Source organism: Xiphias gladius, chromosome 8 (assembly GCF_016859285.1).
Source record: "Xiphias gladius isolate SHS-SW01 ecotype Sanya breed wild chromosome 8, ASM1685928v1, whole genome shotgun sequence".
Taxonomy (NCBI): Eukaryota; Metazoa; Chordata; class Actinopteri; order Istiophoriformes; family Xiphiidae; genus Xiphias; species Xiphias gladius.
Window position 1 is genome coordinate 21,394,220 of NC_053407.1, and position 17,495 is coordinate 21,411,714.

General features: G+C 43.3%; 2 protein-coding genes across 2 annotated transcripts; both read left to right on the plus strand.

The window, feature by feature from the left end:
* The first annotated feature begins 3,385 nt into the window (after window positions 1–3,385).
* On the plus strand, window positions 3,386–4,822 carry LOC120793291 (shaker-related potassium channel tsha2-like). Its single transcript, XM_040133220.1, has one exon. The coding sequence runs from the start codon at window positions 3,386–3,388 to the stop codon at window positions 4,820–4,822; it is 1,437 nt and encodes a 478-aa protein (XP_039989154.1).
* A 4,483-nt stretch (window positions 4,823–9,305) lies between these two features.
* On the plus strand, window positions 9,306–10,775 carry LOC120793288 (potassium voltage-gated channel subfamily A member 1-like). Its single transcript, XM_040133218.1, has one exon. It carries the CDS (start codon window positions 9,306–9,308, stop codon window positions 10,773–10,775), a length of 1,470 nt encoding a protein of 489 aa, XP_039989152.1.
* The last annotated feature ends 6,720 nt before the right edge of the window (window positions 10,776–17,495 follow it).

Below are 17,495 nucleotides of genomic sequence, written 5' to 3' on the forward strand. Positions count from 1 at the left end.
CATTTTCCAGAAAATCAGCTGAGAAATTGTCAATGGATAAACTAACGCGACAGGAATGCCTGTTTTTGGCTAATCCATCAAACTGAATTCCTGACAAATCAAATCACAATCATATTCATTTACAAATCATGTAAATATTGCCATGAACCCAGTTTTGATTAGTGATTTGTAACATTGCCCATAGCGGTCTAATACGCCCAGATTTAAGTGATATTTAAGTGACAGCTACCGCAATATAAATGGCATGACAAAATATCTGGTGGTAGAAAAAATCTATATCATCTCGTGGTGTATAACATCATATTGTCTGACCCTATTTTTAACCTAATTTTTGCATCTCAGTACTAAATTTTGCGTTTCGTAAAATGTCATTTGAATGAATTACTAGTGATTGTTCATGAAACTTTTGAGTCTGTAGACTTAACGTAAAGCAGTTTGAATCAGAGGCCTCCCAGATGTAGCGTAACCTCTATAGACTCATTCCACTGTCAGAGACGCTGTCATCACCGGAGCATACGTCAGACTGGGTCAAATGCCCCCTATTTCATTTCGAGCAGAGTAGTTGGCACTAGAACCATGTGATCTGAAGGAGCTGTTGACTAGTGTGGCTGACCTTCTAAAAACTCCTCTTTCAATTTATAACACACTCTCACACACACAAACATGATATGCACATGTGTTCATTCACCATTTGCACTAATAGCAGCACCCGGATACACACTTACAAAAATACACACACACACACACACACGCGCTTTGTAAATACTTGGCCTGGGATTTGGGAGGAAGTGAAAGCCAAGGGGAGTCACTGACATCCTGTGATTACCTCACGTCTGTAATGGGTGAAGAAGGAAACTCATCCCATCTATATTTAGACAAAGACAAGCTTCAGAGGAAGAAGTACACTTGATCAAAATGGTAATAAACATTGGCTCCTTTTAAAGAAATAAATTGTTGTGTTTCAGAATGTCAGAGTGTTGTGATAATGATTCATTATTAGAACACTTTCCATATTATAATTATTTATTTTATTGATATAATGACTATTCATACCATACGTTCATCATGGATATATTTCATCACGCTAACTATGAGATAGTTGTGTTTTCATTGTCAAATGATCAGAATTATTAAATCATGATGTCAATCGAGATCGCCGATTTGATGTTTTTCCTTGCTGTGAGCGAATCCACAGTATCTCGTTACCATGGGGGTCTTCTGCATTCATAGGTCGAGCCATCAATAATGATGGGAGGTTCCTCGCTGTCAGCATTCATGCGCCCGGCAGGCTTTGTGGCATGCGTCTCCCAGGCTACGTCTCATTACACGCAGTCACTTTTCAGTAGGCACGTACATATCTATCTACGTACAGTATCTCCAAAGAAATGCATGGACGGTGGAAATGTGCACACGGCAACGGAGCAGACAGTAAATGGCGCTATACTGTTATTAGATAATCAAACAAGATAATATGAATATTGTGCCAAAATTATATTGCTGTACCTACAAAGATGAGATTAAAATACCATTGCTGAATTTTGAAAAAAATATAGGCCCAACTAGAGGTGACAGAGGGAGGCTGCTGTAGATCCTGACTGAATGATTCATCTTAAATTCTTTTTGTCTTTGCTCTTGCTTAGTCCTATATATAAGAGTTACGTGTCCATTCCTCAGCTTGTTTGTCATTGTTTGTTTCCTTGGATACGGTCAAAGCCTTACACTTTGGCTTGACCGAGACAGTCATTCGATGAACGCTATATGCTAACACATTAGCAGCAGGCGGCACTGTGTCCTGACACTGACATTTGACTCTGAAATCCAACCCTTTGTTCGGTAATGGAAAGGCCAAAAAAACAAAAAAAACAAAACTGTGCTCCTCTGGGAACCTGTGCTTCTTAACCTGACTGCAAAGAAAAAAAAAAAAAAACGAAAAAAAACAAACCTCTTTGCATAAAAGTTTGTGATGGCATGTTACACCCGCCAAAGATTGCCTGCGTCTATGTAACAATGCAAACCGTCCACGTTGGTTTTAGTAACACTGATTAGCACCCCTGTGCTATTATTGTTATGCTCCTGTGTCTACAACTGCTGTGACTGGCATAACTGATACAGCTTCATGAAGGCAATGAAAGTGGAAAGATCTGGTCTATAGATAGACCACAATGCTGCAGTGCACATATGCAGGGCCACATCTTTTAAACTTTTTAATCATTCAATCCTGAAGCGTAGGAGAGTGAAACTCTGATGTGACAGGAAGTAGACCGTGAACCCTTTCAGTTTTGTCCTGACTGCAGAGTCTGAAAAAGGAACTAATAAGATTGGAAGTACTTGCAGCTGTTTTTTTGTTTTTTTTACACCTCAGTGACCCCAAAGCCTGGTTACTTTTCTTCTGGGGGTCCCCATGTTCCAAGTTATACAATTGAGCCCTTTAAGTGCAATAAACAGTGAATGTTATTTTGGCTGAGGCTTCCTGAAGACGCTATCCTCACCGGCTACTCAAGTGTCAGTCACACCAGCAGTTTCCACTGGCTGGGTCCAGGAGGGCCCCTGGTTATATGGGGCTCTGCGCTTCAAAGCATTCAAGTTATTTCATCTCATTTATTTCAAGACACATTCATATGTAGCTGCAGAAACAGAAACATCCCCACACTGAACAAGCTAGATCTATTTATCATGTTCACTTGTACCGTTTCTAAAACTGTGGGCTGTGACCCAAAGTATACGCGGGCCGGGTCCTGGAGGTTCCCCTTGTGACAAGAATAGCCCCATGATTTCATGAATGAGGGACCTGCTGGGTGAGAGCCCTTCATTTCTGAGCAGACTCTGGATCTGAAAACGTATCGTTCTTCGGCCCTGATCAAAATAAGACTGGGGACTTTCGTATGGGACATTTTTTAAAATTTGCAATTCAAATGAAAAAAAAGTTTACATTTTTTTAAGGCTGCATGTTTACTTGGAAATCACTGCGCTGCTCCAGTGAAGTGAGTGAGTGTGAGAGGGACAGCAGCAACAGCAGCAAGTGTCATCTGGTCTTCCAACTTGGGGAGGGCTTTGGAGTTTAAAATGGTGTGAATATGATAGCCATCTCTAGCCATCGGTGTAGCTTATGCAAGTGGAGATCTGTCTGCACCATCGAAAGTTGACAGTTCAGAGGCACTAATCTGACAAAAGCAAGGTGTAAATCAACAACAGCACAACGATTTTGGACATCAACAAATAAACTGTTGGGAAGCAACAAAGCAACAAAGGGAAGCAACAAAGGGACTTTGCCTGAATCTCGGGCGGCTGCATGCGAAAGAGAGTCGGGAGGACGCGCGGGCAAACGGGCAAGAGGAACGCACCAAGGAGGTGAGGGACGGATTTACCCTCGGAGGGGTGAAAAAAGATGACCGTGGTGTCCCAGGAGAACCACGACGAGAGTGTGGTCGTTACTCCATTGCTGCAAGATGCTGCTGACTTGGAACCGGCGGACCAGGAGCGCAGCGAGAGGGTAGTCATCAACATCTCAGGTCTGCGTTTTGAGACTCAATTAAAGACCCTCTCCCGCTTCCCGACCACGCTCCTGGGAGACCCGCGTAAAAGGATGCGTTTCTTTGACCCGCTGAGAAATGAATACTTCTTTGACAGGAACAGGCCGAGCTTCGATGCCATTCTCTATTATTACCAGTCGGGAGGGCGGCTTCGGAGGCCCATGAGTGTACCCGTGGATATTTTCCTGGAAGAAATCAAGTTTTATGAATTTGAGGAAGAGGCCATAGAGCTTTTCCGAGAGGACGAGGGCTTGGCGAGGGACGAGGTGCGCCCGCTGCCTACCAACGAGTTCCAACGCCATTTATGGCTCCTGTTTGAGTATCCAGAGAGTTCAGGACCGGCGCGGATAATTGCCATTGTGTCAGTTATGGTTATTTTGATATCCATTGTTATATTCTGTTTGGAGACGCTACCCGAGTTTAGAGAAGTCCCTGCGGTGCTGGACAACCACGCCAATGGAAGTGCTCACGGCAAAGCGCCCAGCCCGTTCACAGATCCGTTCTTCCTGTTGGAGACACTTTGCATTGTGTGGTTCTCTTTTGAATTCACCATGAGGTTTCTCTCGTGTCCCAGCAAAGCAGCCTTCTTTAAAAACATCATGAACCTGATCGATGTTGTGGCTATAGCTCCATATTTCATCACCCTGGGCCTTGATCTTGCAGAGCATCAGGGCAGCAGTCAGCAGGCTGCGTCTCTGGCCATACTGAGGGTCATCCGTCTGGTCCGTGTTTTTAGGATTTTTAAACTGTCCCGGCACTCCAAGGGTCTCCAGATTCTCGGCCAAACGCTTCACGCAAGCCTCAGGGAGTTGGGACTGCTCATATTCTTCCTGCTCATCGGAGTGATTTTATTCTCCAGTTCGGTTTATTTTGCAGAAGTAGAAGACCCGGAGTCTGGATTTTCAAGTATACCTGATGCGTTTTGGTGGGCTGTGGTGACAATGACCACAGTTGGTTATGGTGACATGTGTCCCTCTACCATTTGGGGGAAATTCGTTGGATCTTTGTGCGCCATCGCCGGAGTCCTCACCATAGCTTTACCGGTCCCTGTTATAGTATCCAATTTCAATTATTTCTACCATAGAGAGAACGAGGAGGAGGAAAATATCCAGTACGTACACGTGACTTGTGGGCAGGAGAAGCAACCCTCCTTTGATGAATGCGATTCAAGCAAAAGTAGCCAGTCGCTCTCCAAAACTGAGTCCTACCAGGGAAGCGACGACCTGGAAACTCTGACATATCCAAACACAAACCCACTGGAGACATACACGGGGAAACTGACAGATGTATGAAGAAGATGTTTTTTTTTTTCTGGTGAGTTCTCTTCCTGCGGACATGCAGTTCAGGCTTCTCCATGTCGGATGCTGCAGGTGTTTTTACGCACGCTGTCTACAGTGGTTCCCAAACGTGGAGCCTCAGATATTCATTATACAACTCGCACCAAAGTGAGGATTGGCTTATTTTCACATTAACTTAATTCACCAGATGACAAAATCATTCCTCCCACTGCTACAACTTCTCATGTTTTCTGGTACTGGGGCTACAGGTAGAAATACAAACAGTAAGTGGGAAGCAGTGGACTAAAGCTTTATACTTGGGAAACCTATGCTGAAAACATTTGGGAACCTCTGGGGCACGCGTTAAAACGCACTGTATGTTTGAAATACAGCAGTAACTTCAGCAGTAAATGTGCCATACGATTAAAAAAAAAACTCCACAGGAGGCAAGTGGTTTTTCTTTGTTCACTCACAAAGAGATGGCAGCACAAACCACAAGTTACCCTTCTCATGTTGAGAAAATCGCGTCGCCCGTAGAAAGAGGGGAGCTCATCCGTGCGTCAAAGCAGCAATGACGCACAAGGCAACCAGCTCTCCACACAGACACAGGCACATAAACCCCGAAAATAATCTTTTGTCACATTAGATTTTGGGTTTATCCAGGCCATATCTCTGTGAAGATGATAAGTCATAATCACGAGAGACAGGAGAGAACATCTCTGACTTGACTCTCCTTGGAGCTTGCAATGTGCCTCCAGTGGGCAGAATAAGTGAGCTCTGAGCGCCACTCTGTGGATGGTCAATATTCCTGCAGACAACTCCTCTGCTCAGGAAAACAGAGTGCGCAGAATTAACACTTTAGCTCGAGTGTCTTTGCACTGTTGCAGCTGGCCTTGACTGATTTGACAGGTTTAAGCTGAGACCATGCTCTCTGACTCAGTATATGTATCCGGATGCGCGCCATGGTGAACTAAGCCTGACTTCTTTCTCTCACCTCCTGATGTTAACATAGTGAGTTTTGTTTTCTGCTTGCTTGCAGGAGGGCAGACGATTAAGTGAAGCTCGTTGTTCCCTCAGAGTCGCAACAAAATACAAGTGTGGCATTCTCTCTTCTTCCCCAAAATATCGGATCATTTCCTCACCGATTATTCGTGCATTGCCAGTGATGTAGCCCACAGAGACCTCACGGTGGAAACGCTTGGAGAAGGTTCAGTCTGTCGCAATGGACATTGTGTGTAGCGGCAGTAGAAGAAACAACATTCTTTTGTGTAGGCTTTATAAATGACCACGCTTTCTTTGTATAAAAGCCTTGTGTACATATTGCGTTTTTTGTAAACCTGAATCTGAATGTCCCCTTTTCTTATGCAGCGTGTAATGCAAAGTTGGAATCGCAACTTACCTCTGTGCTGTTACAAAAACATTCAGATTGCACACAGGCCCGCTGTAAACAACATAGCCAGACGCATTGGAGTGCAAAGTCTGCATGACATGGAATCATTGTGAATGTTAATTGTAATCAAATATTTATTTTTCTAATTTAAACATGTATGTGAACTTAACTTAATCCTTTTTTTTATAAATAAATTAAGAATCAGAAAAACACACCACTCCTTATTTTCCATCGTATTCATTCTCAGGATGACACGGGTCAGACTCAGAGAAGGCGAACGGCGAGTCATTTGTGTATGAGTTTCCAATCCGTGCCCATGGATTAGTTCAGTGCACTGTGTCTCTGTTGGTGCTGGGTGATGGGAAATAGGCGAGGAAGCAGGGACGTCTGGCCTCAAAAGCATTTAAGTTAATAAAACGCTAGAGCGATAAACGAAGGGGGGGATTTATTTGGCTGGAGGCAAATTGTAACACATTAGACAGAGGTCTGACAAACCTGATTTTGGGTTGAATGTGTGTTTTTAGAAAGTCAGACAACAGCTGTTTTGAGTCAGTTCAGCTCTGCCCCTCTCTGTTTGTAGGCCCTGATTAAACCCCTCGCACCTACAAACAGTTCAACCATGGACACGAACATCTTAATATTTGCTGAGTAGCATATTTTATCCCAATAATTTGAGTTTGTCCTCGTGTTTGTTTTGGGGGATTTGTGGTTTCCTGAGGCGAAGCAAGCGTCGGCGCTGTCCGTGGTGCTGAAGGGGGGTCCCGCGTCCTCCGCAGAGGGTCAGCCCACTAAACGCGAAGTTTGGCCACATTCCCGGCGTTTGCCCCACATCTGCTTGGCCTCTGGGGCCGCGTGTGGCAATGAGCGGGGACTGAGAGGATGTTATAACTTAGCCAGTATCGTGAAAGTGTCAGATCTTGGGCATGAGACCCGCACAACCTGGACGCGAGCTGCCCCGCAAACGCAATGGGGAGCTTTCTCGCTGCTCATCAGTGAAATGATCAGGAGGACAGAGTCAGATCCTGTCTCACATACCCTCAGACACTCTAGCGCACGCCAGTCCTTGACACCTCACACTAACGCCCGTGTAATCCTCAAATCCAGGAAAGTCCTCTGAAAAGGTAATTGTTTTAATCTCTCACCAACTGATGCTTGGCCATTTTTTTTTTTTAAATGGTAGATAATCTCAGATGTTACACAGTGTGGACCGAGACGTTTTGCTACCAACTGTCCCCCTTTGCAGTCTAATTGCGCCAGTGCTGGCACACAGGCGCTCCTGTTTTCGTGGTGCTATGGAGAACTTCTGGCGGCGTGCTTTAGTAGAGCCGGTCTGCATTGCGTCGAAACCCTCCAACTCCTCCTCCTCCCGCTGCCCTCCCTCCCCTCCCCTCTCCTCTCCCCGTCCTCTCCTCTCCCTCACCTCACCTCCCCTGCACTTGCCTGTAAAACGCAGCGCAAAACATGCTTGACATGGTCGAGAAGAAACATTTGGACCTCGCCGCTGCACTCGACTGCCTCTCCGCTATCCATTCCGGGTTTTTTTTTTTTTTTAAATATTATTGTGCTCCCGAGCCGAGCCACTCTGAAACACGTTCAGTCCGTCATCTTGTCCACTCGAGAAAAAAAAAAAAAAGTGGCAGATTTCTGCTGATGCAGTGATGCCTGGAAATGTCAAGGGCTCGCTCGTTGCCCCTTAATGCATCTCCCCCCCTGAACTGCAGCGCGAGATTTGCTCCTGCGGTAAACTGTAAGCTGCTCACAGCGCCGTGCCGCCGCGCGAGCAACTACCGACGCCGCAGCTTCGCAATCCTCTCTTTTCGCTCCATTTCCATCTCGGGCTTCCCCCTCACTAGCTTCACCTGATTTCCATCTTGTTTAATCTCATCTTGCTTCACCGTCTGAAGACGTGTAGACCTATCTGAGGGCACTTTGGCATAAGACGGACACAGTTAGGATGGTGATGAGCACAGTAAGGCTCTAGGGGGGGGTTTTTTGGGGGGGGAGAGTTTTTTTTTTTTTTTTGGTAGGTGCAATGTAAAGTTGCCACATGACACCCACTGGTGCCGCGCTGTTGGATGGTTTTACTCGAGGATAAGACGCATTCAAGACCTTTCAAGACCAACCCACGGTAAGCCTCGAAACTGCTAAATTATACAACAGATATCGGTTGGGTTAATTTTATCGACAGCTGCAGTCAGTGTAAAGACAATGCACTACTACTGTATTGTTTTCTGTCTTTCTTTCAAGACGGATTGTGCATATTTTTGCCCCGCATCAGGCCTATAGGCTGTGTGCATGGAGAAACATCAGTTGCTATAATATCAGTATCAGATGTTATGCGTCAAATCATAAGTCAGGCTGTAGAGAGTGGCGTAGGATACATCACTGCTATGCTCCTTTAAGACACAGAAACACTGCAGTTCTACCACAAACTAAGGTAAACATCTGTATAGAAATGTCAAAGGAGTGTAACAGAGGAACAGGAGATACAATGCCTATTGAATTACTTACAGGAATTTTAAAAGGATGTAGAAAATACCATATAGTACAAGAAGATCATTATAAACTCTGAAACAACTGAGTACTACAGAGAGATTGTAAATGCTTAAATCCTGTTATAGAAATATCACAGAAAACCTCCTTGGGGTAATATTTGTTACCTTTACAACTGGCTAATTGCACTAATTGCAGGCTGAGAGAAGTAAATAAATAAATAAATAAACTGCAGAAAATGCTGAGCCAGCAAATATCTTGGCAGTTTGATCCCATTATTTCCTCCCTCTCTCTCTCTCTCTCTCTCTCTCTCTCTCTCTCTCTCTCTCTATTTCTCTCTCTCTCTTTCTGGGTGACAGAGGCAGCAGTAACAACAGCAGCAGATGCACTGGAGAGCAGCAATGGTCAAGTCAGCGAGAACTGCAGTGGAGCCGCACTGAGGCAAAGCAGCCAACCAGCCCCCTCGTATCTGGGGAGGTCTCCAACAATTTAAGGGGTGTGGGAAGCTGAGGAGTTGAAAATTTCCCCCCCAAACCTGAATGCCTGCTCATTCAGTCTAATCGACGTCCCAACACAAGTCCTCCTCCTCTTTTACCTCTTCCTCCTTCCCCCAAAATGACCGTAGTAGCAGGAGATAACATGGACGAGACCTCGGCTGTTCCTGGCCACCCTCAGGACACCTACCCTCCAGACCACAATGACCATGAATGCTGCGAGAGGGTGGTCATCAACATAGCCGGTCTCCGGTTTGAGACGCAGTTGAAAACTCTCTCCCAGTTTCCAGAGACGTTGCTGGGCAACCCCAAAAAGCGGATGCGGTACTTTGACCCTCTGAGAAACGAGTACTTCTTTGACAGAAACCGCCCCAGCTTTGATGCCATCCTCTATTACTACCAGTCTGGTGGTCGGCTGAGAAGACCAGTGAATGTCCCTTTGGATATGTTCTCGGAAGAAATCAAATTTTACGAGCTGGGAGTGGAGGCGATGGAGAAGTTTCGTGAGGATGAGGGTTTCATCAGGGAGGAAGAGCGCCCTTTACCTGAGAGGGAGTTCCAGCGTCAGATTTGGCTCCTCTTCGAGCACCCAGAAAGCTCAGGCACCGCCAGAGGGATTGCCATAGTGTCTGTGATGGTGATCCTGATTTCAATAGTCATATTTTGTTTAGAGACTTTACCACAGCTGAAAGAGGACCCAACAAGTCGAATAGTGGGGAACTCTACTATTTATTACAAGCCAAATATCCTCACTGACCCCTTCTTCGTCATTGAGACACTCTGTATAATCTGGTTCTCCTTTGAGTTGATAGTACGCTTTCTGGCGTGCCCAAGTAAACCGGCATTCTTCAAGAACATGATGAACATGATCGACATAGTGGCTATCATCCCGTACTTCATTACACTTGGCACCGAGCTGGCTGAAGACCCAGACAACGAGGGGGTGGGGGAGCAGGCAACATCTCTGGCCATACTCAGGGTGATCCGCCTGGTCAGGGTGTTTAGGATCTTCAAGCTGTCACGACACTCCAAAGGACTTCAGATTTTGGGGCAGACCCTCAAGGCCAGCATGCGAGAGCTGGGACTGCTGATCTTCTTTCTGTTCATTGGAGTCATCTTGTTCTCCAGTGCTGTCTACTTTGCCGAGGCAGAGGAGCAAGGATCCTACTTTGGCAGCATCCCGGATGCATTTTGGTGGGCTGTTGTGTCAATGACAACTGTGGGCTATGGGGACATGGTCCCAGTCACTATAGGAGGCAAGATTGTAGGATCTCTGTGCGCCATCGCCGGAGTGTTGACAATTGCGCTCCCAGTGCCTGTCATTGTGTCCAACTTCAACTACTTTTACCACAGGGAGACCGAGGGAGAAGAGCAGGCCCAGCTGCTCAATGTCAGCAATCCCAACATCCCCTCTGAAACCAACTCAAGCCGCCGTAGCTCATCCACCGTCAGCAAGTCAGAGTACATGGAGATTGATGGAGACATAAACAATAGCATCGACAACTTTAGGGAGGCAAACCTCAGAACTGGCAATTGCACTATAGCCAACCAAAACTGTGTAAATAAAAGCAAGCTGCTTACAGATGTTTAGACACTAGTTAGGAACTTTGGGATCTCTGTGGGACTGTCATATGTGGAGTAGACCATCAGTTAGGAATGCTTCATTTACCTCCCCAAAGCGCTCTATGGCATTAGGCCTACAGCTATGCTCAGCTATATAGAAAGGAAAAAACAAAAGCTGGTAGAGTATACGACAGGTAGATAGAATAATTAATTCTTCTGATCCTACAAATATATAGGTATATCAAAAAGAAAACATTGATTACTACTCATATACATGGCTCCCTGGAGGATGCAGAGCACACACTGTCTTATCAGACGACGGCGTGATAATTAAAATCTTATGCATGGAGTACAGATAACATTTCAGCAAGTTGCACAATGCACCAGAAAAGTCTGCAGAGACATACAAGCATCTGCAGCCGAGTGGTAAGCACCAAGAAGTTAGGTGACGCCCCCCTCCTCTCTCCTCACTCCCTACAAAGGATCTACTATTCAGCAAAGCACCTTATAGGAGGAAGACTGATCTCTCGTTTGGATGTAAACAGATGGTGATCTACTCGCTTCACGGACATCCGCAATGCTGCTGTTTTCCAGCAGATGCTGTAATTGTGATATCACCAAGTGATTCAATGCCATGCCCTTTAGATGCAACACAGCACAATGATAAAGTGAGCTTCACACGAGCATGATTAGAGACTTTCCATTTTGATATTGGCATGCATGAGGCATATCTCACATAATGGAAAGGATGTTCTTTTGGATATCTGCCTCCATCCCCCCCTTCTCATCGGTTTTCATACTGAGTGCACTGGATGAGTTTTTAATTTGAAATGCTAACCATTTAGAAGTATAGAAATTGAATGTTAAATCTTAAGGGAACAGTACATAAATGAGATCATAGCATGAAAAAAGTAACCTGCATCATGGTCTATTGACTAAGGTACTTTTGTATCCTCGTATATTTAATGCATGACATGAGTATACAGCTTGTTGCAATTCAGGCACTTTGCAGTGCCCTATTGTCAAGGAAACTAAGGAAATCAAATTCTGGATGTTTCCGAATTGCGATCAAATATATCAAAACCCACCTTGAGGATGCAGAGTTTCTAATTTAAAAAGACAATGATACTGAATAAATATTATCAAAAATGCATATAATCATAGTAAGCACCAATTACAGTATTACGTCAATAGTGCAGTGCATGGACCTTCTTTGAACAAGAAAAGTTAACATTTTATTAGTCATGCTTCCATCTCCATGTCCAATTTTAGTACATTTTGTCTCGGAATCCACTGAAAAAGATCATTACCAAATTTCACTTCATATCACAGAGAATTATTCTGACATTAGTTGCTAGTGCCTTTAATCCCTTTCACCGACAGGACCAGTGAAAGTGCCTCTGTGTACAATGGTAATTGGGAGGTTGAGCAGAGCTGGTTTACCTTCTGTTTTAGTGTTGACTCACTGTTGATTATGATCATGATGATGTTAGTGATGCCAGATAAGCCCGGTCGAAATATCAGATGATCGTGGTCAAAAAAAGAAGAAAAAAAAAAAAAAAAAGATGATCCATGGCTGTCATGCACAACCCAGTTTTCATGCACTTAATTATGCCCTTAAGCAGCAATGTATTGTACTCTGCATGTTTACCAATCCAATTCAAAAGGGAATATCCATCGGTTTTCAACATATTTTATTTATGTCTGTTGTTTTTGTTGGTGCACCACGCATCCTTTCAGGGTCTCTACCTCAGTGAGGTCATTGCAAACTTGCTGCAGAGCTGCAAGCTTCAATGCAGGGCTTCCTATACCATAATGCAAAATGGAACCTTAAGTGTAAACTGCAGTCATGCAATATTGAATGTGAGAGTCCCAAAGCATAGTCTTTACACAAGCACTTAGGACAAATAGTGTACAAGAATCCTGCTCCTTTTGTTCACCTAAAGCTACGCACAATCAGAACATCCATGTATAGAGAGTTTATAGAGATTGCTTGACTCTCCTAACAGGAGGTGGTTGACTGTTTTATATGTTAGTTTCTTTGAAAAAATGGTATCTAAAGTTACTGTTGTGTCACAGAAGCACACCTTAATGTGTTTCAACCCGTGTGTAGGAGAGAGCCGAGCAGTCCTTGGGCATTACCATGCACACCAAAGTGCAGCCCGTCTTTTTGCACAATCATTTTGTTCTGTTGCTTGAACCATTTTTGCTTGTTAGATATTTTACTTTTTCACTATGCTTGCTCATACGTAGTGCATTGTTTCTCAGCTCATTGTCCCAGACAGGCTAACTGCTGGTAGACTGGGACGAATTGTAATGACTACTTGAAAATCTCCAGCTATTGTACATCCATCCACACTCAGTATTTCTGATGAATTCATTCAAATGATAGTAAGATTTTGTACTGTATGCTCTTTTTTGTTTGTTTTGTTTTTTTAAATTTAGCCCTCTCTTGACAAGGTCCTGTGAAAAAAAGCTCCACTGCAGTGCTACTTGAATGTCATAGTTGTTTCTGTTGGTGCAATGGCTATACTTTGTGGTGCTAGTACAGGACTACCGTTGTTGTCTTGTTACCATCACATGTTATCTGAAGCTGAAGCCTTCATTAATCGTTTTGGACGAGACTTTTTCCCTTCTATGATTCTTGTTCCTAACTGTTTTGTTTTTGGTGGCTGGTTGGTCAGTTTAGGGCACTGTTTGTTATTTTATTTGGAACTGATCTTTGTACTGTACTGCTGAAGAGTGTCTGCCTCAGGCAAGGTGAATATTCAAGAGCCTTGCTAGATATCAGTAACTTATCATGAGAGCAAAAAAAGACACACATTTGTGTCAGGGATCCTCAACTTGTGTAGGGTTTCTCGTACAGAAAGATGCCAATAATACCCAATATCATATATTTAATACCATATATCGGATGATAAAAGGAAATTATAGTCATCTCATAAATGCAGCTATCAGGAAATTGTTGGCTTTGGTCACGAGTTTCTCGAATGACTGATGTTTGAAAGTAGCGATGTGTGTAACATGTTCTGCAGCCAACGGTTCAACGTGAGGTGAAGAAAATACAAATGATACTCCTCTCATTAGCAGTGCTGTTGCTACTCTGGCTGTGAGGGCATGTATGGATGGTGCTATGCATTCAGTTATCCAACATAAACATGCATTCCTAACAGCAATAGAATAACAGATATCCTGTTTCTTAGATGCTTTTTTGTAAAAAACTAAACAAAACAAAGAAAAACAAATCTGTTTTGAATGTCAGAGAAACTGCGATCACTTGACAGATACTCACAACAGGGCTGTTTGTGTACTAACCTCTTACCCTCTGTTCTGTGATTTTGTAAGGTCAGTGGGGTCAAATGTAGAGGTCGACATTTTGTTGAGAGAAAACCCGTAAAAAGTCCATATGTAGGCTTTGTAATAGTGGCAGTCCCCATTAACCACCCAGGTCGGACTTGAGTTGTTTTGCAGTCAGGAACAAAGGCTGAACCTTATAACACAGTCCCGAAGGAACAGCCCATGATGCACTTAGAGGGGATCGATCATCAGTTCGCTGTACTGATCAGCTATGTGAGTGAAAGTCAGAGAAGTTTGATTATTGTTTTTACATATTAATTTGTTTCGCTTACTGTCAGATGTTATGCCTGACAAAAAACATAACTGAGAAGATCTAAAAAAAAAAAAAAAATGACGGCATTAATTTAATTCACCTAAGAAAAAACATGAAATGTCATGAGAACAAAATGCAATTTAGCTACAATAAGACAGAGAAAAGTAACCACTATATACTGCAATTACGTATGAAAAACTATTTTAATGTGTGTTTTTATTTATTTATTTATTTTTTTGGTGGCACTGTAACATGACTGATTTTGGAAGAACATGCCATATACTGGAATATCAAAGACAATATGTTCCTCTGGCAAGCCATGATAATGAAACTACTGTATTATGATTAATTGCTATAAACTAAATGATATGGACAAGAAGTGTACTATCATTAAAAAAAAAAAAAACATATGGTTTGTCTTTTGGTTTCAAGAGAAAAAAAAGGGAGGATTCATTCAAACACCATGTTCACATTTTTTCCCAATCTCCACTGCTGAACCAACTGCTATAATGTATCTCTACAGAAACCTACTGATCGCAAAAAACTGCATGGTCGATGGAAGACTGCATGAGCTTTGCCTTTCAATCTGTGGATCAACTATAATACAGTTGCATCGTTTTAAAAAAGAAACCCTTGCTTTCATCTGCACCAAGGCTTCGTTTAAAAGGCCCTGTTCAGAAGTTGTTGTGAAACGTGTCCTTCTGCTGGATTTCTTAAAGGCACCTTAGCGCTGACCTCATCGTGAGGAGACGCTGGGTATCCACGCCGTACTCAGCGTCTGTGTGTGATGTTCAGGTTGTGCTTGCTATGGCTCTGAATGTGAGCAAGGACATTAAGGGCTAGTTTCTCAAACTTTATCTCTATTCTAGGACTGAAACGCTCCTTCAAGTGACATTTTGCCCATTCTTATCTCAGTCTAGACTGTAGTGATACTGTGCTGTGGGAAACATGCCTATCATGTCTAAACAGGGCCTGTGCCACACACCCTCCTCTGTACGACATTGGTTTTAAGGCATTCTTGTTTGCTAAAGGTCTTGATATTGGACTGCTTTCTGCCTGCTGAGGAGGCGCTGAACAGGATCAAATGTTGGGATTTCTGTGTACCCGACTCGCCAAAGGTGACTATCAATGAGAAGATCTGGTTTGCGTTTGAAGTGTGATGGCTAGGACTTTGTCTTTTCTGTCAAGAACGCACATTTAATTGCTGGTAGGAAAGTTCTGAAGCAAATCGCAAAAGGACTGTTGAACTCTTTTGCTCTTCTTTTCATCCACAAGCAAACCAAACTCTGATTGTGTTATCTAATCGAGCCGTCGTTGTCATGTTGTGTTTTACTGAGGATTATGCTACAATGTGTTCAGTTTGTCAGATGATGACAAAGGCATGGTCTGTGATCTATGCAAGGGTTATTTGTTTTTTTTTTTTCTTTTCTTATATCACTTATGATTTCATCTTACATTAACTTCAATAAATTTTTAAGGATCTGCTGGTGTATGCTCATTTTGGCTTGGGATCGGGGACTTAAACCATCTTGTACACAAAGTTGTCAGAGCCCTTTCTCTACCGCACTAACAGGAGAAATATGCTGCGGTGTTACAGAACTCGGAGTCTCAATCTAAATGTGTCCTACCTCTGTACTACCCTCTCGCTGAAGCCATTAGCAGTGATTCACGAGGCTAAGGTAATGGTTCCACACTAATCCTCCGTCCCAGGAGAGGCCCCGCATACCTCTGTCATTCCCTGTGCATTGTTACGCACCTCAGAGGCCTGAAGAGCTCCCTTCACTTCCTTTTTTCCCTCTCGCGTAAAACCATGAGTGCAGAACAATAAAGTTATCTGAGCTGCAACTAACAGTTATTTTAATTATAGGTTAATGTGCTGATTATTTTCTCAATTAATCGATCAATAAAATGTCAGAAAACTGAAATCTGCCAATCATCATTTCCTAAAGAGCAAGGTGACAAGGTGAATATATCCAGTTTAGTCTCATATAAGACAAAGTAGAGCTATTAATCCTCACAAAAGCTGGAACAAGGGAATGTTTTGTATTTTTGCTTGAAAGATTAATTCAAATTAGTTTATCAAAATAATTGCCAAATAATTTTCTGTTGCTCTACTAATCGACTAAAACTAAACTGTGAAAGTTATCTCCTCAGAGTATATTTGAGATACTCAGCTGACCTGTTACCAGACACCCAAATGTTCGTGGTTACCGTTCTTCACCCTTTCGATTACTCTTTGTAACTCTTTAAATTTTACAGCCAAACTAGTCAGAATGAGTAGAAGAGATACTGAACCAAAGTTGCAGAGCCACAAACAAGGTAGGAATGTCGTTTTTTTTTTGCCCCGCATATTTTATTTGGCTTAAAACGGGAATATAAGGCCTGTAGATGTACTTTTGTGTAGAAAACACTTTGGAGCCACAAGTCTGAACTAATTGTGTCAACAGCTGCTGCAGTGATACGTGGATCGTAAAATTCTTTGCATAGGTAGGATCAGGAGACTTAGAGATTTCAGACAAGGTATAATTTGCCAAGGCGATGTGAAGACTGAGTCTGATACAGACAAAAACACACCTGAAGTAAAGCTACCAAGGCCAAAGCGTCCCACCGGTGGGAGGGCGTATTTCAAAAGGTCAAGTTTAGTTTTTGCCATCCAATTACTTAAATTATATGCTTTTAAAACATACTCTAAAACATCTTGTTTCTAGGAGTGTGATTTTGAAAGCGTGCCAGATAAAACCTCATAACGAATATGTCTTAGGTGATCTTAAATACATGCAGCTGTCAAGGACAGTAACCCTAAAAGAGCCGACAAACAAACCCATCCAGTCACAGATCAGTCAAAGAAAAATCAAGCAATAATGCTGAAATAAGTGGGCGTAATTTTTGGGGTGTTAAAATGATTCAGTCCCACTTCTGTCCTCTGATGGTGTGAAGCTCAACATTCGACGGCAGAGGCATCATGGTGGATGCTGCAGCTCATCCGTCTCTCTCTCTCTATCTGTCCATCTGTCTCCCTCTCTGTGTCTCTGTCCCTCTCAGTTTCTCCGTCCACCGTAGGCTCTCTCTGTGTCTGCAGCCCTGCTCTCTATTTGCTGTACGGTGACCTTAACAGAAGTGAGTCTCCTCTTCCCTGTC